We start from the raw sequence: 22599 nt of genomic DNA on the forward strand, positions 1-22599 counted from the left end.
TTGAATCAACCCGCCTCGAACATGTTAGGCATTTTCCTCCAACAGATGTGTGGCGGGGCGGGGGCGGGTTCTGCTTCATGCCATACTAGAGTGATTGTGACTGTACTTGAGCTCTAACACAAACGTGTTCTCCATGTTTTTGCCACAGCAGCAACTAAGGCTTGCTCATCGCAATCCCCCTCATCCCAGTGGTGCTCAGTCTCTCATGTCTACCTTGCGCAATTTGCCCTTCCACTCCATTTTGCTTCCAGTTTCAGTCTTATGAGCATTAAGTCTTACCAGAAAAGCATGTCTGGTTTCTGTTGTGCTCAGGCTTTGTTTCAGGAACTGAGAGGGGATGGGTACATTTGACTGATCGCCCAGAGCAGGGGAGGGCAACCTCTGGCCTATGGGCCTAATCTGGCTGGTGCTGGGGCTGAATCTGGCCATTGAGCACCCTCCGCAGGCCCTGCACCACTTCCCACGCCACTCACGCCCTGATTGGGACTCAAGCAGTGCAGGAAGGAGCAGCCCGACTTGGCCAAGACTAGCAGAAGTCAGCTCTTGCAAGACCCCACTGAGTATCTTTCTGCATGCAGAGAAAGGCATGAACTTCATGTCTCTCTCTGCACAGAGACTTTTTTTTAAAGTGGGTGGGACGGATGATGTAATGGGAAGGTGGGGCTTGGGGTGAGGCTCCCTCCCCTGATATTATCCAGCCTGCTGACTTGATCTGGTGGGGTAATCCAGCCCCCAGACCAAAAGTGGTTGCCCTTCCCTGACATAGAAGATCAGTTTTAAAAACAAAAACAGTCAAAGAATTCTTGACAGCACACTTTATGCAAAGTGACACCAACGTTTAGAACTGTTTTTCCTCCTCTTCCTCCTCCTCTGTTTATGTCTATGCCACTTTTCCATGGCAAACCATGCTCAAAGCAGCTCACAGCATCAGAAGAGTTATACATAATAAAATATAACATTACAAGATTTACTAGCAATTACAGGACAACAAAATCATACAAATATGAATAATTATACATTAATACTGAACAATCCACGAATAAGTCATACTAGGACCTAACAATAGAAATACAAAAATAATAACCAAAATAGCAAATACCCAAGACTAAATATTGGCCACAGAAAGAACCCCTGGCCTCTAGGCACCTGGAACAACAGGAACAGCCCCTAGCCGGAGTCAGTCACGGCCCTGCCCACCCGGGCCAGGTGGCAATCAGTCAGACAGAGGAACAAAGTCCAGGTTTTTCAGGACTCACAGCTAGATGGTGTCATGGGGATGTTAACCTTAAGATCAAGTTTCAGTGAGCCTAATCCTAAACACATTTTGGAAAGTAAGTCCAACTTAGTTCAGTAGAACTTATTTTCACAAGTATATTTGCATTTTCACAATTGATGTTAAAATGCCTTTTCATTTGGAACACTATTGCTTCCAAATTAGGACTTACTTAATGTTTTATACATCACTGCCTTGTTGTGGCGAAGGGGCTTGCGTAACTCAGTGAAGCCATAAGCTATGCCGTGCAGGGCCACCCAAGACGGACAGGTCATGGCAGAGAGTTCTGACAAAATGTGGTCCACTGGAGAAGGAAATGGCAACCCACTCCAGTATCCTTGCCAAGAAAACCCCATGGAACGTATCACAAGGCTAAAAGAGATGACGCCAGAAGATGAGACCCTCAGGTTGGAAGGTATCCAATATACTACTGGGGAAGAGCAGAGGGAATTTCCAAGTAGCGCCAGAAAGAGTGAAGCAGCTAGGCCAAAGCCGAAAGGACACTCAGCTGTGGATGTGTCTGGTGGTGAAAAGAAAATCCGATGCTGTAAAGAACAATATTGTTTAGGAACCTGGAATGTCAGATCAATGAGTCAAGGTAAGCTGGAGGTGGTCAAACATGAGATGGCAAGATTGAACATCGACATCTTGGGAATCAGCGAACTCAAATGGACAGGCATGGGCGAATTTAATCCAGGTTACCATCATATCTACTACTGTGGGCAAGAATCCCTTAGAAGAAATGGGGTAGCACTCATAGTCAACAAAAGGGTGGGAAAAGCAGTACTGGGGTACAATCTTAAAAATGATAGAATGATCTCAGTACGAATCCAAGGCAAACCATTCAACATCACAGTAATTGAAGTCTGTGCCCCAACCACTGATGCCGAAGAAGCTGGGGTTGATCAGTTCTATGAAGACCTACAACACCTTGTAGAACTAACACGAAAAAAAGATGTCCTCTTCATCATAGGGGATTGGAATGGTAAAGTAGGAAGTCAAGAAATCACCGGGATAACAGGCAGGCATGGCCTTGGTGCACAAAATGAAGCAGGACAAAGGCTAATAGAGTTTTGCCAAGAGAACACGCTGATCATAGCAAACACTCTTTTCCAACAGCACAAGATGTGACTCTACACATGGACATCACCAGATGGTCAATATCGAAATCAGATTGATTATGTCCTTTGCAGTCAAAGATGGAGAAGCTCTATACAGTCAGTAAAAACAAGACCTGGAGCTGACTGTGGCTCATATCATGAGCTTCTTGTTGCAAAATTTCAGCTTAAATTGAAGAACGTAGGGAAAACCACTCAACCATTCAGGTATGACCTAAATCATTTTCCTTATGAATATACAGTGGAGGTGAGAAATAGATTTCAGGGATTAGACCTGGGAATGCCTGAGGAACTATGGACGGAGGTCCGTAACATTGTTCAGGAGGCAGCAACTCAATCCATCCCAAAGAAAAAGAAATGCAAGAAAGCCAAGTGGCTGTCTGATGAGGCTTTACAAGTAGCTGAAGAAAGAAGGGAAGCGAAAAGCAAGGGAGAAAGGGGAAGATATATCCAACTGAATGCAGAGTTCTAGAGAATAGCAAGGAGAGACAAGAAGGCCTTCTTAAATGAACAATGCAAAGAAATCGAGGAAAACAACAGAATGGGAAAGACTAGAGATCTCTTCAAGAACATCGGAGATCTCAAGGGAACGTTTTGTGCAAAGACGGGTATGATAAAGGACAAAGAAGGCAGGGACCTAACAGAAGCAGATGAGATTAAGAAGAGGTGGCAAGAATACACAGAAGAACTATACAGGAAAGATCTTAATGTCCCTGATAGCCATGATAGTGCGGCCACTGAACTTGAGCCGGACATCCTCGAGAGTGAAGTCAAGTGGGCCTTAGGAAGCATTACTAACAACAAAGCTAGTGGAGATGACAGTATTCCAGCTGAGCTATTTAAAATCCTAAAAGATGATGCTGTTAAAGTGCTGCATTCAATATGCCAACAAATTTGGAACACTCAGCAATGGCCGCAAGACTGGAAAAGGTCAGTTTACATTCCAATTCCAAAGAAGGGCAACGCCAAAGAGTGTTCAAACTACCGCACAATTGTGCTCATTTCACATGCCAGCAAGGTGATGCTCAAAATCCTACAAGCTAGGCTTCAGCAGTATGCGAACCGAGAACTACCGGAAGTACAAGCTGGGTTTCAAAGAGGCAGAGGAACTAGAGATCAAATCGCCAACGTTCGCTGGATCATGGAGAAAGCAAGAGAATTCCAGAAAAACGTCTATTTCTGCTTCATTGACTACGCTAAAGCCTTTGATTGTGTGGATCACAACAAACTGTGGCAAATTCTTAAAGTGATGGGAGTACCAGACCACCTTACCTGTCTCCTGAGAAACTTGTACGAGGGTCAAGAAGCAACAGTAAGAACCAGACATGGAACAACCGAGTGGTTCAAAATTGGGAAAGGAGTACGACAAGGCTGCATATTGTCACCCTGCTTATTTAACTTATATGCAGAGTACATCATGAGAAACGCCGGGTTGGATGAATCACAGGTCGGAATTAAGATTGCCAGGAGAATTATCAACAACCTCCGATATGCAGACGATACTACCCTAATGGCAGAAAGCGAAGAGGATCTAAAGAGCCTCTTGTTGAGGGTGAAAGAGGAGAGTGCAAAAGCTGGTTTGAAACTCAACATTAAAAAAACTAAGATCATGGCATCTGGCCCCATCACTTCCTGGCATATAGAAGGGGAAGAAATGGAAGCAGTGACAGATTTTACTTTCTTGGGCTCCAAGATCACCGCAGACGGTGACTGTAGCCATGACATTAAAAGACGCTTGCTCCTTGGGAGGAAAGCTATGGCAAACCTAGACAGCATAGTAAGAAGCAGAGACATCACCTTGCCGTCAAAGGTCCGTCTAATCAAAGCTATGGTTTTCCCAGTAGTAATGTATGGCTGTGAGAGCTGGACTATAAGGAAGGCTGAGTGCCGAAGCATTGATGCTTTCGAACTGTGGTGCTGGAGAAGACTCTTACGAGTCCCCTGGACTGCTGGGTAGTCAAATCAGTCAATCCTAAAGGAAATCAACCCTGAGTGCTCATTGGAAGGACAGATACTGAAGCTGAAGCTCCAATATTTTGGCCACCTAATGCAAAGAGAAAACTCCCTGGAAAAGACCCTGATGCTGGGAAAGACTGAAGGCAAAAGGAGAAGGGGACGGCAGAGGATGAGATGGCTAGATAGCATAACCGATGCAATGAATATGAACTTGAGCACACTCCGGGAGAGAGCGCAGGACAGGAAGGCCTGGCGTGCTATGGTCCATGGGGTCACGAAGAGTCGGACACGACTGAACGACTGAACAACAAATGTTTATACAGTCAAAAGAATCAAGCTGTCAAACTTTCCCTGGACTGAACCACTTATGGCTATAGTCAAAGGATAGAATGCTTGAATGATGCCCTTTGAAAGAAACTTTCTTCACATTGAAAAATAGCCTGTCAGGAAGCAGGTGGGGCTGAACCCTGCTCCCTAGCAGGCTAACCTTCTGTATCTTCTGTGGGCTAGTCTTCTTTGTGCAGGGATTTTTTTCTCTGCAGGAGTACACAAATACAGAACGCCTCTCATGCAGTCTGAAGTGCGGTATTCGAGGAAAAACTTTTATCTCCTTCATTCAGTTGATTGCCTAAACTTGCTCTTGATTTGAAAAGCAGTATTTATTTCAGCTCTTAGGCACATAAGTCACTGAAGAAATCACCCTAATGACCAGGAGAGATACAAGTTCGATCCCAGATATTCTGTTGAGAGCTATAACTGATTAGAAGAATCGCCAAACTATAGATGGCAGTTTTGTATTTCCTTCAGCAGATATCCCACATAATGTTGTTACAATACTGGATTACATTTTAAAGATACTTTGTTTTACACAGATGCATATGCATAATAGAGTATGAATGTAGCGAGAAAATGAGAGAGAGAGAGAGAGAGAGAGAGAGAGAGAGCAAATTCCAACCATCTACCACACTCAAGTGGACTATCTTATTCCCTCAGTTCCATATACAATACACATAACCATGGTGATGACTTGATTCTATATGCCTCCTTCAAGTGTTTCTCCCTCTCTTATAATACTAGATCCTAGGGTCACCCAGTGAAGCTGAATGGTGGGAGATTTGGAACTAATAAAAGGTACTTCTTCACCACCAGACATAGTGATGGCCACCAACTTGCATAGCTTTAAAAGAGGATTAGACAAATTCATTGAGGATAAGGCTATCACAGACTACTAGTCATGCTGGCTGTATAGTACCTCCAGCCTGCCATATCCTGGGGAGCGTGAGCAGCAGGGTATTACTGTACTCATGTCTTGCTTGAGGGCTTCCCATGGGTATCTGGTTAGCCACTGTAGAAACAGAATGCTGGACTCAGCAGGGCTGTGGTCTGATCCAGCAGGGCTCTTCTATGTTATTATAGTTATGTGTATGCATCCCACATCTGAGAGATAAGGGGTTTTGGGGGTTCTAGCACTCATATTGGAGATATGGTGTTTCTAGCACTGAGTTCTAGCACTCATATTGGAGATATGGTGTTTCTGAGGATTCACCGCATTACCTAGGAAGGCAACCACTTTTGTTCAGTCCCCCTCCCCAGACCAAGCCAGTGGGCTGGATGATGTCAGGGGGTGGGGCCTCAGCCCCCAGGCCCCTCCCTTCCCATGACATCATCCACCTCCCACCCCCTTAAAAATCTCCATGCAGAGAAAGGCATGGGGGGACTTGGCTCCTGCAAGCCCCAGCCAAGTCAGGCTGCTCCTTCCTGCACCATTTCAATCGTGAAACAAATGGCACAGGAAAGAGACTCAGCTGGGACTTGCAGGAGCTGACTCCTCCAAGCTCTGGCCAAGTCGGGCTCCTTTGATTGAGGGGCAAGCGGCACAGGAAGTGGTGCAGGGGGTGGCCTACACATGCAACAAGTGCAAGTTGATCACGCTGCTGGAAGAAAAAGTAAGAGGACTGGAGCGGCGAGCGGCGGCCCTCCAGGGAATAAGTGAACACGAAGAGTTCCTGGACAGAACGGTGGAACTACAGCAGCAAAGTGAAGAACAGAAGCCAGAAGAGCAACAGCAAGCTGAGGCAGAAGAGGAACATGCCGAGGTGAGGAAAAACGAAGTAGAGGATACGCCTTGGAAAAGGGTGACAGTTAGGAGCAGAAGAACTAGAAGCCACTCTGCACCAGTGGAGGCAGTGGAACTATGGAACCATTTCCAGGTACTTGAGGATGAGACTGGAGGACAGCCTGCAGAGGAAGAATCACAGAGGAACCTGCATGAGAGCGAGGAAGAGGCTGAAGGTCAGTCAAGCAGAGGCGATGAAACCCAGGCCTGCAGCTACAAGAAGAGAAGAGTGGTAGTAGTGGGAGACTCCTTGCGGCATGGGATCAAAACCCAAGTATGTCGCAAAGACCCATGGACTCGCCAGGTATGCTGCCCCCAGGAGGACAGATTAGAGATGTGACAGAAGGGTTGCCTACGTTCATAAAGCCCACTGACAGGTATCCCTTTCTTCTCATCCATGTGGGAACAAATGATACCGCCAAGCGGAGCTATGAAGAAATCACATCAGACTTTGAAGCTTTGGGGAAGAAACTCAAGAACTTTGGGGCCCAGATAGTTTTCTCATCCATCCTACCAGTAGTTAGAAGAGGGATAGGAAGGGAACGAAAAATACTCCGGGTGAATGACTGGCTACGAAGGTGGTGCCGACGAGAGAGATTTGGATTCTGGGACCACAGGCTATACTTCCTGGAAGATGGACTGTTGGCAAGGGATGGGTTGCACCTCACAAAGGATGGGAAGAATGTGTTTGGCCACAGCATTAAGAACTTCATCAGGAGGGCTTTAAACTGAATCCTACGGGGGAGGGAGATGTAAAGTTGAGGGTAACAATGGACGAAGGCTCATGCACCGCAACAGAGAGAACAGCTCTCATAGCGCCCAAGAGCGTCTTCACAAACATGTAAGAAGAAAGCCAGACTATGAAGCACATAGTCTTCGATGTCTATATACTAATGCCCAGAGTATGGGAAACAAACAGAACAAACTTGAATTCTTAATACAGGAGGGAAATTATGACTTGATAGGTGTAACTGAGACTTGGTGGGATGACTCCCATGACTGGAATACAGCAATTGAAAGATATAACTTGTTCAAAAAGAACAGGAGGAACAGAAAGGGAGGTGGGGTTGCACTATATGTTAAAAATATGTACGTCTGCACAGAAATACAAGAGGATGAGCTTGGTAGCCCCATCAAGAGCATCTGGGTTAAAATAAATGGAGCAAAGAATAAAGGAACATGGTCGTTGGAGTCTACTACTGGTCACCCAACCAAGGAGAAGACGAGGATGAAACTTTTGAAAAGCAAATAGCCAATGTTTCAAGGAAGCATGATGTAGTAGTAATGGGGGACTTCAATTTCCCCGATATTTGTTGAGAGACAAATTCTGCAAAACATGGCCCCTCCAAGAAATTCCTGACTTGTGTTGTGGATAACTTTCTCCTACAGAAAGTAGAGGAAGGAACTAGAGGACTGGCTATCCTTGACTTGATCCTAACCAACAGAGATGACTTACTGGATAAAGTAGCAGTTACGGGAACTCTGGGGGAAAGCGACCATATTATACTTGAGTTCTTGGTTCTAAAGGAAGCAAAAGCCGAGTGTAGCCAAACACAGTGAGCAAACTAGCTCGAAGTGGGCTAGATGAAACAATGATCAGTGGATCCACAGAATCGGACTCAAAGAGTGCTCATCAACGGGATCTTCTCAAACTGAGGAGAGGTAATGAGCGGGGTACCGCAGGGGACCAGTGCTCTTCAACATTGTTATTAATGACTTGGAGGAGGAGGTGCAGGGAATGCTGATCAGATTTGCAGATGACACATAATTGGGCAGGATAGCTAATACCTTGGAAGACAGAAACAAAATTCAAAGTGATCTTGATAGACTGGAGCACTGGGCAGAAAACAACAGAATGACATTTAATAGGGATAAATGCCAAGTTCTGCACCTAGGAAAAAGAAACCAAATGCACAGTTACAAGATGGCTGATACTTTGCTCAACAACACTACAAGTGAGAAGGATCTTGGAATTGTAGATCACAAGCTGAATATGAGCCAACAGTGTGACGTGGCTGCAAAAAAGACCAGCAGCTTTTGCAGCTTTTTGGGGCTGCATTAATAGAAGCATAACTTCCAAATCCTGGGAAGTACTAGTTCCCCTCTACTCAGCACTGGTTAGGCCTCATATGGAGTACTGTGTCCAGTTCTGGGCACTGCACTTTAAAAAGGATGCAGACAAGCTGGGGAGGGTTCAGAGGAGGGCAACAAGGATGATCAGGGGACTGGAAACAAAGGCCTATGAAGAGAGACTGAAGGAACTGGGCATATTTAGCCTTGGGAAGAGAAGACTGAGGGGAGATAGGATAGCGCTCTTCAAGTGCTGGAAAGGTTGTCACAGAGAGGAAGGCCAGGATCTCTTCTTGATCATGCCAGAGTGCAGGACACGGAATAATGGGCTCAAGTTACAGGAAGCCAGATTCCGGCTGAACATCAGGAAAAGCTTCCTGACTGTTAGAGCAATACGACAATGGAACCAAGTACCTAGGGAGGTGGTGGGCCCTCCCACACTGGAGGCATTCAAGATGAGGTTGGACAGCCATCTGTCGGGGATGCTCTGACTTACAGTCAGGGCCAGAAATACTGGAACAAGGATAACTGTTTTGGCAGTTGGCCTCTGTGCACCACCACATTGAAGTTGAAAGGAAACACACCCAGGTAGGAGCGAAGTCAGGACTTTCAGCTGTAATTCAAGGGGTTTGACAAAAGTGGGGCACTAACCATTCAGGAAGGACAGCCAGTGGCATACACACACACCCATCATTGGTGGCTCATAAGTAATGGAACGAATGGCTGACAAGCAGCTGCATGGCCAGGTGTAGCCTGTTTCCTGGGTACCCCACTATCAATCAAGCAGATAAAAGACCTGGAGGTGGTTCTGAGTGTTACATTTCCATTTGGTAGCTGCTCACTGGAACTCCCAACATGAGGTCCAAAGAGATGTCCATGCGAGTGAAGGAGGCTATCATTAGGCTGAGGAAACAAAATAAACCCATCAGAGAGAGAGCAAAAATATTGGGAGTGGCCAATACAACAGTTTGGAACATCCTGAAAAAGAAGGAATCAGCTGGCAATCTCAGCAACAGCAAAAGGCCTGGAAGACCACGGAAGACAACTAAAGTGGATGACCGCAGAATTCTGCTCTTGGTGAAGAGAAACCCTTTCACAACATCTAGCCAGGTCAAGAACGCTTTTACGGAGGTAGGCATGTCATTGTCAACATCTACAGTCAAAAGTAAATACAGAAGCTTCACAACAAGGTGCAAACCACTGGTAACGCTCAAGAACAGACAGGACAGATTAGCCTTTGCCAGCAAACACCTAAAAAAGCCTGCCCAGTTCTGGAATAAGATTCTTTGGACGATGAAACCAAGATTAACTTGTACCAGAATGATGGGAAGAGAAAAGTATGGAGAAGGAAAGGAACAGCTCATGATCCAAAGCCTACCACATCATCTGTCAAACATGGTGGAGGCAGTGTTATGGCATGGGCATGTATGGCTGCCAGTGGAACCGGGTCACTGGTGTTTATTGATGACCTGACTGCTGATAAAAGCAGCAGGATGAATTCTGAAGTGTATAGGGCTATATTTTCTGCTCAGATTCAGCCGAATGCTGCCAAACTGATAGGATGCCACTTCATATTGCAGACGGATAATGACCCAAAACATACAGCAAAAGTTACCCAAGAGTTTCTCCAGGCAAAGAAGTGGGATGTTCTTCAATGGCCAAGTCAGTCACCTGATCTCAACCCAATAGAGCATGCTTTTCCCTTACTGAAGATAAGACTGAAGGAGAAAGACCCACAGACAAGCAGCAGCTGAAGGCAGCTGCAGTAAAGGCCTGGCAAAGCATCTCGAGGGAGGAAACTCAGCATTTGGTCATGTCCATGGGTTCCAGACTTCAGGCAGTCATTGACTGCAAAGGATTGTCAACCAGGTATTAAAGGCGATCCTTAAGTTTGAAATGATGTTGGTTTGTTCCATGACTTATGAGCCACCAACGACAGGTGTGTGTGTATGCCGCTGGCTGTCCTTCCTGAATGGTTAGTGCCCCACTTTTGTCAAACCCCTTGACAGCTGAAAGTCCTGACTTCGCTCCCATCTGGGTGTGTTTCCTTTCAACTTCAGTGTGGTGGTGTACAGAGGCCAACTGCCAAAACAGTTATCCTTGTTCTGATATTTCTGGCCCTGACTGTAGATTCCTGCATTGAGCAGGGGGTTGGACTCGATGGCTTTGTAGGCCCCTTCCAACCCTGCTATTCTATGATTCTAAGTCAGTTTTCTGCCCCATTTTCAGATCCAATTCTAGCACTGATTACCCAGATTACAGACTTGGTTTGCCTCTATTGTTCTCACAGACCTCTGAATAACTAGCAGATTCCTTAGGGAAGTGGGGAGAAAGGTAAGTCCCCTTCCAGAACAGTCTAGCTTTGGCCATCTGAGGACAGTTACTGTTCAGCTAATCTCTGTAATAGTAGGGAATCTGCCAGGCGAAAACTGCCCAACAGGTTTGACACATTCTAACAGTGTTTTTTCACAACCTCAGACTCACAAGGTTGGGGGATCTTTTAGAGATCATTCAGACTAAACTCAGACCCATAACATGATGTTTTTATGTACTTGCACCCTTTAGCAGGCTTCATTGATTCTTTTAACTTTTTCAATTCCATCTTCCCCAGTCTTCATCCTGGTCTTTTCTCTTCATAGGCTGAAAGAAGTTGGTTATGAAGAGAAAAGAATGGTGGTTCTGGCAACATGTCCATGTAATGTAGAATTTGCCAACTGCCATTTTTTAAATGGGACATCTTGTTTTGGGGAGCTGAAGGAGTGACACCCAGATCTTCTCTAAAAGTAAATGTGGTAGGGAGAGAAAGAATCAAAAGGACATTGATCACTTCTGATCATTGCATGTTTAGGTTGATCCTGCAAGTACTTGTCCTAGCACAAACCCCACAAGAATGAATTGGGCTTCTTTCAGCACAGGTTGAGGATGATTTTGGCTATCAACATGTGAACTCTGGCACCTCATATAAAGGATATATACTTTCTGTTCTCGCTGGGCTCCTTCACATGGAGGTTTTATCCTGCTATTGAGAATGCTCACTCACGGAAGTTTGCGAGCCCTTTAGATGACGTCGTGAACCTCCAGGGTGTCTCTTGCACTAAATGACCTTTATTCCATTTTTAAATAGATTGGAGATAATGAGCTATCAAATTACCCTGCTTGTGTGCCGCATGAAGAAGAGGGGCTACACCAATTAAACATATGGAAGACTTGGATAAGGGGGAGAAGGAGGGGGAAAGGGGAGCGGGGAAAGGAAGCACGTGTAAAGGGAATCCATTGTGATCCTGCATTTAAAATGGAAGCAGAAAGCCTCATTTTAAAGGGGGATTTTAGGCTGGTGTAGAGATGCTCACTGTCTCTCTCTCACCCACAGACACTGCCAAAGTAGATGGCTGTGTCTGCCCCACTCACAGGTAAAGCAAAGGTTATTTTTGACAGCAAAAGCGGTGCAAGCATGAAGAAAGTTTCTTTTCCTGAACCCATTGCTTATCTTTCCATAGCCTCTCTCTCCATGTGCTTTTCTCCTGGCCAAGTTCAGTTTTATCTAGTATTCAAGCTCAGCTGAGTACCAAAGTACCTGATGGAACTGTAAGGAGATAAACCGTGGGTGAACCCCCTAAACCAAGCACCTCTTTTGCTCTAAAAAATCAGACCCCCCCATATCACACTTTATGTATAACTTGGGCAGACCTGGGTTTAAAGATGTGCAAGTTCTCACAGATTTCTGTGAATAAAATGTTCACTTCTCTTTGTGTATTTCATTTTCTTTCAGGCTGACAGTATCTGGATGGACATCAGAGATGATGATGACCTCCCCACACCTGAGGAATTGGAAGATTGGATAGAAGACGTACTTTCTGGGAAAATAAATACTGAAGACGATGATGGTGATGAAGACGATGACAATGACGACGATGACGACGACGATGACGACTAGGTTACAGCTCTCTGAAATCTGGACATTGAAATCTGTATGGCTCAAGATGTTACGCCTCGCGCTGTCCTTCTCCTATAGGGAAGAGATTTATCTTTAGGACTTCCAAAGGCTATTTCAAAGGGTCCTTGAAGATCGGTTGCCTTGTTTCTTTTCCTCTGTACTCTGTTCCAAAATGCCCCCTATTCTGGCTTCCAAACAGTGTTCACCAGGCATAAGGCATACTGAAATCAATAAAAAAGGGTGGTGAATGCTTAGCATCTTTGCAGATCTCTCTCTTTAGGTCACTTTATTAATAAGAATAAGAGAAAAATATGGAATTATCAAAGCATCATCCATGAATAAGATCTGGGGTGGGCAGACTTCAGGCTTGCAGGATCTACTTCCCCGAACCCCAAAATCTACCAACTGGAGCCTGGTAAGAATTTAAGAATTCTGAGCCCATTAATTTGTTCTGTGTGCCAGAACTGAACAGTCATTCAAAACAAAAACAAAAAATACTCGTGGGGTACTTCCTGATGAAGGCCTCCCTGCTCTACTAATTAAAAGACATTGTATGGCTATTCTGTCTTTTTCTGCTGTAAAAGAAAAGCTGGAAGAAGAACTGGTGGGAAAACATGGGAGGGTTACAGGTGGAAGACACTGTCATCTAGATCCCTTGTAACATTCTGTGAATGAGGCAGGGCAATGGTGCCACAAAAGCCTTACCTGGAAGCAACCCTGATTTTCACCCCAAGCATTCTTCATCAGTATATTTTAGGGAATGGGTTGCGGGGAGTCTTTTTCTTGCTGTTATTGTTAAACAATTGGGAGTCTGACATCCTTGCTGATCCACTGCAAATCACCCAGAGATATCTGCCTTCGGTCTACTCCTGAGCTAGATAGCGCTTGATGAGGAGCTGGGAGTTCATGGCTCATCACAAAGAGAAAATAATATTTTCTATGCTGTTTGGTGTGACCTGCATTTTTAAAACAAACAATCCAAACTGAGGCACAAGGATAATCATCGGTTTATCTTCTTCCTGCCCAGTCCCACCCCCAACAAAATTGTCAGCCAAACCAGAGATTACATCTCCTCAGCTTTCTCCTAGAATGGGTTATACAACAGAATGGGTTATTTCAACCTCCACCACATGAACAATAGCTGGGGAAACTCATGTAGTGAAGTTGCTGAAGTTTGCAATTACCTGGTTTAGAATATGAATTTCCCTAACTTTTTAATGCTTTAATGCAATTTCCCTGACAAGTAAAAGAAGATTCTGCACATATGCAGAATGTGTTTTTAAAGTATATTTTTTGCCCTAGTCCTGTTTGAGATAGAGCCTTGTGTGGCGCAGAGTGCTAGGCGGCAGTATTGCAACCGAAACTCTCCCCATGACCTGAGTTCGATCCCAGCGGAAGCTGGGTCTCAGGTAGCCGGCTCAAGTCGACTCAGCCCTCCATCCTTCCAAGGTCGGTAAAATGAGTACCCAGCTTGCTGGGGGAGAGGTAGTCACAAATGGGGAAGGCAATGGCAAACCACCCCGCTACAGTCTGCCATGAAAACGCCAGCGCAAGCGGCGTCCCTCTAGGGGTCAGCGATGACTCGGTGCTTGCACAGGAGGAAACTTTCCTCCCCCGCCCCCCCGGTATGAGATATAAACAACATACGGAATCAGGTGTTCAGTGCTGAATATGTGAAGGTGCTATCTATAACATGCGGACTAGTCCTGCCCTCTAGGTGCTGAGCTGAGTGCATGCTGCACCTCCCCCCTCCCCAGCCCCCAGCCAGCATGTGACCAGTTGGCATCACTATGAGGTCGGCCTATGGCTGTGCAGATGTATGCGCATATCACTCCCTCCACGAGATCAGGAACCTTGGTCTATCAGGGTTCCTGCCCCTATGTGCGTACATTCATGTGTGTGTAGGCCCCCTTCGTTGATATGTGTCAGCTGAGGTGTGTGGACGGTGTATGCCTTATGAAGGGAGGGGTGTGTGTGAGGCTAGCCCATGCATTCTAGGCAGCGCTTTCATACCTGTGGGTGTATAGGGGGGACATTACAAGTCCATTTAAAAGTCTTGCTGGGGGGGGGGGTTCCTCAAGGTTATATTTCTTCATCTGACTTCCTCTCCTGTTTTTACTTCACTTTAAGTGTCTTGTACTTACTTTCAAATGTATCCACGATTTTGTTCTCAACCTCCTAATGTTCTATCCCTATTCTGACTTTCTCCACATGTTGTTAACCACATGGAGCAGGGGCTGTCCTGCTGGCCCCACTCCTAATGTTATGTGTACTTCTGGCCCCACCCCTAGATTTATGCATATTCAGCTCACTGTCTGCAAAGGGACACCCACTTGACAACAGCTGTATATGTGTGAATGCCCTGTGTGATTGGACCCCTGATTGTGCAGGTGTCTTGATTGCGTGTAGCGCCTATATGCATATACAAGAAGGCACCCCTTTGCAGTTGTTGCACCAAGTATGTGTCCATCAGTGGGATGGGAACAGCAGTGCATACAATGTTGTGGGTGGGGCCAGTGGCACGATCCAACTTCCCCCTTTGCATGCATTTGGAATATATGTGAAGAAAGTTTGAATAGGGCTCTGTATTCGCCTCCCTTTGCTCTAAGTCAGGATCAGGCAACTTGGCGCCTTCCAGTTGTTTTGGACTACAACTCCCATAAACCCCAGCCAACATGGCCAATGGTCAGGGATTATGGGAGTCGAAGTCTCAAATATTTGTAGGCCACCAGGTTGGGAAATGTTGCATTAACTTATCACTCTGAATCACAACAAATACATCTTTACGTCAACTGTGGAATTATCATGAAAAATTATTTCCCAGTGAAGTAACATGCTTGTTATTAATAAATAAATAGCAAAAATGTATTCCCAGCCAACTTGCTCCTAGGAACGAAAAGATGAGAAGTAGTTGCTCCAAGTGGGATGTCATGTCACACTATGCAATGCAGGAAGGAAACACTTCTGGATAATGGCCAGGGGAGTGACTGTGAGGGTGCTGAAAGACTGGCTGGAGTTTATCTTGGCCTGACATTTTAGTGCTCTTTAGTGCACAGAGCTCATGTTGCATGCATCGCTTTCCTGGGAGCTAGAGATATCTGGGGGGGGGGGCTCTCCCAGGCACAGTTCCACCTATGCTTCGCTGCAGAGGTGTGATCTAGCAGTACAGTGAGTGCGTTTAGCCAGACCCCCTGGCTAAACCACCAAACATCACTGTACAATGCGATGGGGGTTTGTGGGCTTTGACACTATAGTGGCCATTGTCGGCCAACTGACTGGGTGAGAGCTGGGGGCACTGTGCTTCTGCGGGTCTCCATTCCTGCCAGAAGGTGATGCTGAGAAACAACTGTTCTGCCCCGTGATGTTTATGCTGCGCGGTTCTAAAACGTTTTGGCCATACCATTTAGTATCTACACGAAACTGCTGGCAGGGGGTGGGGTGGGGAGGACTGTTTGGAAATGTAGAGTAAGACATCATCAACATAGTGATAACACTGAGTTCCTTTGCTCTATTACTCCTTTTCATTGTATCCAGGCATGTTTGTTGGATGAAGACCAATAGACTAACTATCAACCCAAATAAAGAGCTTCATCGCATGAAGCTAAAATCCCACATCCTTAACCAGGGCGTTTGCTTCCGGATTCTTTGTGGGATTAAGATCAGCTCCTTTACACAGGCAGACATGTGCTTTGAATCAGGGAATTCCTTTCTCAGCAAGTTCTATGTGTTTCACTTTACAGCAGCTAGATGGTGCTGTGGTTATAGCAGAACTGTGCAATCACACACAGCTGATAGATTAACGTTCCTTATCAGGTTATCTCTGATCTTTTTAAAAGCAGGATAAAGGTCAGAAAGTGTGGGAGACACCCTGGAGGTTGACAGTGTTGTGTAAAGGACCAGCAAACTTCCATGAGTGACCAATCACGAACGTACAATAAAAGCCTTGTGTAGAAATTCTCTAAGACTCAGGTGCAATTGGTGGGTGTTAGAACTGATGAGGTAGATAACACCGGGATTAAACATCCCTTAAAGGACCATGTCCTCAGTTGTAGGATGCTATTAGGATGTTCAGCTATCAGCCATAGCATGAAGTGCTGCTTGCCTTCCTGGAAAAGCATGACCTGCCAGTTATTCATGTTCTGGTAACATTCAGGTTCAGTTACTGTTATAGGGTCTATGTGAAGCTGCCTATTAAGGCTGTTGGAAAAATTAGTTTGATCCATATTTTATTTAGATCTATATACCATCCTTCATCCTGAATACATCCATGAATCTGTTAACTGGAATATGTATATCTAAACTGCTTACAGCAGCCCACTAGAGATCAGTCTGTTAATCTACACAAATCAAAGCAGTTTTTAATGTTTCAACATGGCGTTTCCCATTGATAATTCCTTTAATGCAGGGATGGGGAATGGGTGCCCCTCCAGATGTTCATGGACTGCAGCTCCCATCATCCATATTGGCTATGCTTGCTGGGGCTGATGGAAGTTGCAGTCCAACATAATCTGGAGGGCCACACCTTGCCCACCCCGCCAAACAGTCTAGAGCCAGAGGGTGTCTGAAAGAGCAACTGCTCTATATGAGCTTGCCTAGGCATTAAAATGGTCATTGGAAGCCCAGTTCTTGGTGCTAAGAAGGCAGTCTTCCTGGAATAGGCCTTCTTGATAGCATTGCCTCAGCTGTGGAATACCTTCCCCTTATCTGTACACCTAGTGCCAAATCTGAAGATTTTCGCTTTGACCTGTAGGGTACCTTAAGTTCCCCTCAGTGCTCTTCAGAATCAATATACACCTGCTGGGAAAAATCTAAATTTGCACTGTTATGTCTTATGCTGACATCCACCCATCTAACACCACGTGTTGCCCCAGGGCCATAAAGATTGCCCATCCCAGCTACGCAGCCCTAAGGGCAGCATGCGGCAATAGGTGGGCAGCTGGGGGGGGGGTATCTCTCTCACACACACTCCCCCTCCACACACACACATCTTGTTCCAGATCGTTGGGTTGGGGGAATGGGAGGTTCCCAGGTCTGCTGGGAAAGAAGGCGTGTGGGGACGGCTCTCCTGGCAGGCCCTCTTTCCCAGCACTCTCAGCTCTGCTGGGAAACAGAGCACATGGGGAGAGCCACCCCAGCACACCATTTCCCTGCAGAACTGGGCTACTGGAAGCTATTTGGCAGGCTGCTAGGAGCCCAACTCTCCCTGTGAGACTGCAGTAGTGTGTGTGTGTGTGTGTGTGTGTGTAATTCTAGGTGGTGTGGAAGCTTCAGCTCGAGCAGGGTGCTGCCGTCTGCCTTTTTACAGGAACATTTTACCTGAGAGCCATACTGACATCTGCCCAGCTGATGGACCCAATACAAAGCACTGGTGATGATTTTTTAGTGACGGCCACCAGGTTGGATGGCTTTTTTTGTAATTTAATTTTTCCAAGTAACAACGATCAGTAACAAATCCAAATGCACCACATATGAATCAATAACTGGTGATGATCTTTAAAACCCTGTCTGTATTACAGGACACCTCAGATGTACCTCTCCACACCCCAGTCCCTCAGATCTGCAGGAGAGGTGGTACTCTACGGCCTGTCTGACAGCCATGATAGTCGGGAGGGCACCAAGCTGTGCCTTAGCCATGGTGCCACCTCACTGCAGAACTCTGGAAGGGCAGCTGACCACATCTTTGTTGGGTTTACAGCATTTTAGTTAAAAAGTAGTTTTCCCGAGGGAGCAATCTTATGGCCAGTAGTCAGCTGCTAGATGGCCACAGGATATGTCGGTTTCCGGGAACCAACCTCGGAGCCCTTGCTCCGAGGTCAGTTCCTGGAGAACCAACCTTCCCCCCCCCCTCCCACACCACCTTGCAGGCAGCGCAGAACAGCCCCATGCTTTGCAGAGGAGTGCAAAGCAGTCAAAATGGGGTGTTCCTGGGGGCGTTCTGGGGCAGGGAAGGAGGAAATGCCAGTACAACACATCCTATGTGTTGTCTGGCAGCTGCTTCCCCTGCTCCACTTTCCCATGGCTAGACAGCCGAAATTGGCGAAATTGACGATCCCCTCCGTGCTTCTCCTGCCCTGCACTGGATAGGCGGTCGCCTCCGAGTTTGGGGATGACTGCCTACCCCGGTAGGATTGCGCCCTAAAAAGTCTTTCCTTTTCAGAGCTTTAATGTGTGTTTTTATGCCTTACAATGTTTTGATATGATGTATTCCTTCTCCTGTGTTGTGGATTCTTTGAGTACTATGGTCATGACAGAAAATGTGTTATCTACATTTTAAAAATGAAAAAATGGCTAATCACCTATTGTGGCAATTTCAAACAAACATGTTTATGACAGCAGTTCTTGTGAACCAGAGCATTTGTTGTCCTAGTGACACCTATTCAAAGCCAACCCCAGAATATTTTACACCCATACACACTTATCTAGCAGTGATGGACCAAGAAAGATATCAGTTCGATGAAAATGTCAACCCAGTGTACTGTTAAAAAAAAGAGAGGCAAACTTCATGTTAGGCATAATTCGAAAATGAATTGAGAATAAAACTGCCAATATCATACTGCCCCTATGGTGCGACCACACTTTGAATACTGTGTACAGTTCTGGTCATCACACCTAAAAAAAAAAGATAGCTGGGAAAAGTGAAAAGGGCAACTAAAATGATAAAGGGGCTGGAGCATCTCCGCTATGAGGGAAGGTTACAACAGCTGGGATTGTTTAGCTTGGGGGGGGGGGAAAGGAGGGTAAGGAGAGACATGATAGAGGTCTACAGAATTATGCATGGTGAGGAGACTGTGGATAGGAAGACATTTTTATCCCTCTCTCAAAATACTAAAACCCGGGGTCAGCCCATGAAGCTGACAGGTGGAAGATTCAGGACAGATAAAAGGAAGTACTTCACACAGCGCCTGGTTTAACTATGGAATTCAGTACCACAAGACGTGGTGACGGCCACCAATTTGGATGGCCTTAAAAAGAGGTTTAGACAAATTAATGAATGAGAAGGCTACTAGTCCTGATGGCTATATGACACCTGCAGTACCAGAGGCAGTGAGCCTATGTACACCAGTTGCTGGGCAACATGAGCAGCAGGGTGCTGTTGCTCTCGTGTCTTGCTTGTGGGGTCCAGGTCAATAGCTGGTTGGCCACTGTGTGAGCAGAATGCTGGACTAGATGGACCCTTGGTCTGATCCAGCAGGACTCTTTTCTTCCAAATTCTTTTTATAACTAGGCAAACTTACTCTGATGCTGACTGCTGGTCAATTGCACATAAGAAGTGCATGGCAGAGCTATTCACATACAACTTTCATTGTAGCTGCAACAATCTGCCACCCTCCAGAGTGGAAATCCACGAACAGCTCTTCTCATTTGTTTGTTTATCTCTTTATTATTCATTTGCAAACTTATATTCTGCTTAATATATCAAATATCTATCTCAATCTAAGAAAAAGCACATTGGCAACCTGTAATGGAAAGGAAAAATGAAAAGAAGTAAGAACAGGAGGCTGGAGCCAATGGTGCCTTCTGCTTGCTGGAAGCATCTACTGCTTGTTGAAGATGTTTTATACTTAATACTGAAGCACTGGATGAGGCAAGTGATGCTAAAATCAAGCATTTGCGCACCCATGAGAACTGCTATAGAACACTGTCCTGCTAATTTTCTTTTGCTCACACTTTGTCGTATTCAGCACAATATTTACTTTTCTCCAGAAAGCTCACAGAATGGACTGATAGCTATATCAGAGGAAATACTAACTGCCCAAGCATTAAAATTCCCAATTTCAGTTTATTTCAAGTTATCTGTACAAATATGCAAAGTGTAAAATGGTTTCAAAACAGATATCAAACTGAAGAACCCAGCTTCATTCCAAACACCTGATTATGTTTGACACATGGTGCATCCAATGTTACAGGCAAATAAGAATTCCATTTAATTTACTTCAGTCAACAATTAGAACAAAAAAAATTCACACTGTGTATATCATCATTGACATTAAAGTTACATGTGCAGAGAAGCTGTCTTTAAAAACAAAGGGAACGTACTTAATACGATTTGTGCAGGAAACGTTGTCAGGCTGAACGGTGCACAGTGATCAAAAGGGGAGTGTTCTGCAGGAAATACCTACCCCAATAGACAAGAATGCTGGATTAAATAATGTAGCAACAGGCACTGAGGAGGGATAGAATACTTCAGTTAGGTCTGTGTAAGCGGCAGACCAGAGCAGACAAGTGAGTTAAATGTGGTTTCCAAATAATGTTGTAGTTGGGGAAAACTGATGGCATCAGACCAAAGTATCTGGAGAGAGAGAAGTAGTCTGTCCCTAGGACTAGACAGCACCAGCAGTTTCTCGGTCACACCGCAGCAGTCCATCTGTCTGTGTGCACTTTAAACCCCCATGTGTCTGACTGCATTTGATGTTAGCTATTATATGATTCTACTCTGAGCCTAACATGATCCACACGTAACTATGGCCAGCACTTGATAACCTGATGTAATTTGTGAAATTGCTAGCACCACCAATCACATTTCATTGCTAGGAGTGGTATACCAATGGGGTTATTAACCCCTGAGTTCCAAAGCCATTATTTCCCACGCCATTCATGTAAATCAGGGTGGGCAACTTGTGTCCCTCCAGATGTTGTTGGACTGCAACTTCCATCATCCCTCACCATTGGCTATGATGGCTAGAGCTGGTAGGGGTTGCGGTCCAACATCTGAAGGGCCGCTGGTCGCCCAACTCCTGATGTAAATGATGAGCCTAAAAGAGGTTGGAGTGTGAGGCGTGAATTCTAACTTCATAGCTTCCGTGAATGGAGGGCAATTAATGAAGTATCACTGGTTATAGCATTTGTGACTGGGATGCATGAAACCACCAAGTATCATGCGTGACAGTGAGCCGTATGTGATTGCCTCAGCAAGATGCAGGCCGTGCCCACATGGACGCGTGGTCTGTATGAACGAATATCTATGGCTGCGTGTCTCCAAGAAGTGCCACTGCCGTCTCAGAAACAAAAGTGCCACTGCTGGGCCATGTCCCAAGCTGACCATATGGGGACCGCAGTTGGGTACATCTGGTCCCAATTCCGAGTATTATCCACTACTCACTGAGGTTAATTCTTACACATCTCTCTCTTGCACAACAAACACATGTGCTGGGAGGTCACAATTAGCTGCAGCTCACCAACATGTGACCAGGTGTATGTGCACTCACATGTTTATGCAGTAATCCTATGTGAAGAATGAACCATGTAGGGAATTAATGCAGGTGTGAAGTAGCCTTTAAAGCTTAAAGAAGAAAAAAAGTAATGCCAACAGCATATGAAAGAGAACCTTCTCCATTCTCCTTTTCTTCCTCCAAGCCTTTACATTTATTTTCTATCCAGCTAAATATCAAACATATATGATCCCTAAAATACTGCAGGAATTAGTTTCCCCCTCAAATGGAAATTTTAAGTATTGGCTTGGTTTTTTAAGAGACAGGATGAGGGTGGTTGCATTACTTTTTTCACACAACAATAATTTTACATGGAACATTTTTTGCAATGGCCACATGACCATAAAAGCAATATTAGCAACCGATGTGCACTCCTCCCCACAGAAGCATATAACTTCCGCCATATGCTCTCATTTCCCCATCCCACCCTTAATCCTAGTTGGCTACGTGGTCATAGAAGTCACCAATGCAGGTATGAAGACACAGAAAGAAAATAGTATCAGCCGGTACAGACCAGGGTTTTAAAATATTAAAAGCAGCACTAGCCTGTTATTGACAACTGAATTCCTTGAACATGGCTTTGAACACAAAAGCTCCAGTCTCATTTGCTTTGCCTTTTTGCAAGGCACTATGCCAGTGATCAGTGGAAAAGCTATCCAGTCTTTTAGCAATCTGGACAGTGAAGCAGGAAGTGAGAAGTTGGTGGCTGCAAACTAACCAGATGATCTAAGACAGGGCACCCAAATCTCCACAGTGCTTGTAAACCAGGGCAGATTCTTGCAGCATGGGAACTGCTCTCAAATGGTCAGGCCCCACACTGCACCTGTAATGACTGTGTCCAGAAACTATGCCAGACAAGCAGGTGGCACTGTTACTTCCCATGCCACTGTGACCAGCTCTCAGGAGATGCCAGCAAGGGAAGG

The 22599-nt window shown here is 45.4% G+C and overlaps 1 protein-coding gene across 1 annotated transcript in view; it reads left to right on the plus strand.

Moving 5' to 3' along the window:
* Positions 1-12945, plus strand: part of CASQ2 (calsequestrin 2) — a 62893-nt gene extending 49948 nt beyond the window's left edge. The window contains exon 11 of the mRNA XM_084829697.1: positions 12303-12945. Coding sequence (XP_084685823.1) covers positions 12303-12467 — 165 coding nt within the window. The 3' untranslated portion in view covers positions 12468-12945. The remainder of the gene's footprint in view (positions 1-12302) is intronic.
* Positions 12946-22599: the final 9654 nt, after the last annotated feature.

This window comes from Heloderma suspectum, chromosome 2 (assembly GCF_057233095.1).
Source record: "Heloderma suspectum isolate Gila_16-S chromosome 2, 16-S_ref, whole genome shotgun sequence".
Lineage (NCBI taxonomy): Eukaryota > Metazoa > Chordata > Lepidosauria > Squamata > Helodermatidae > Heloderma > Heloderma suspectum.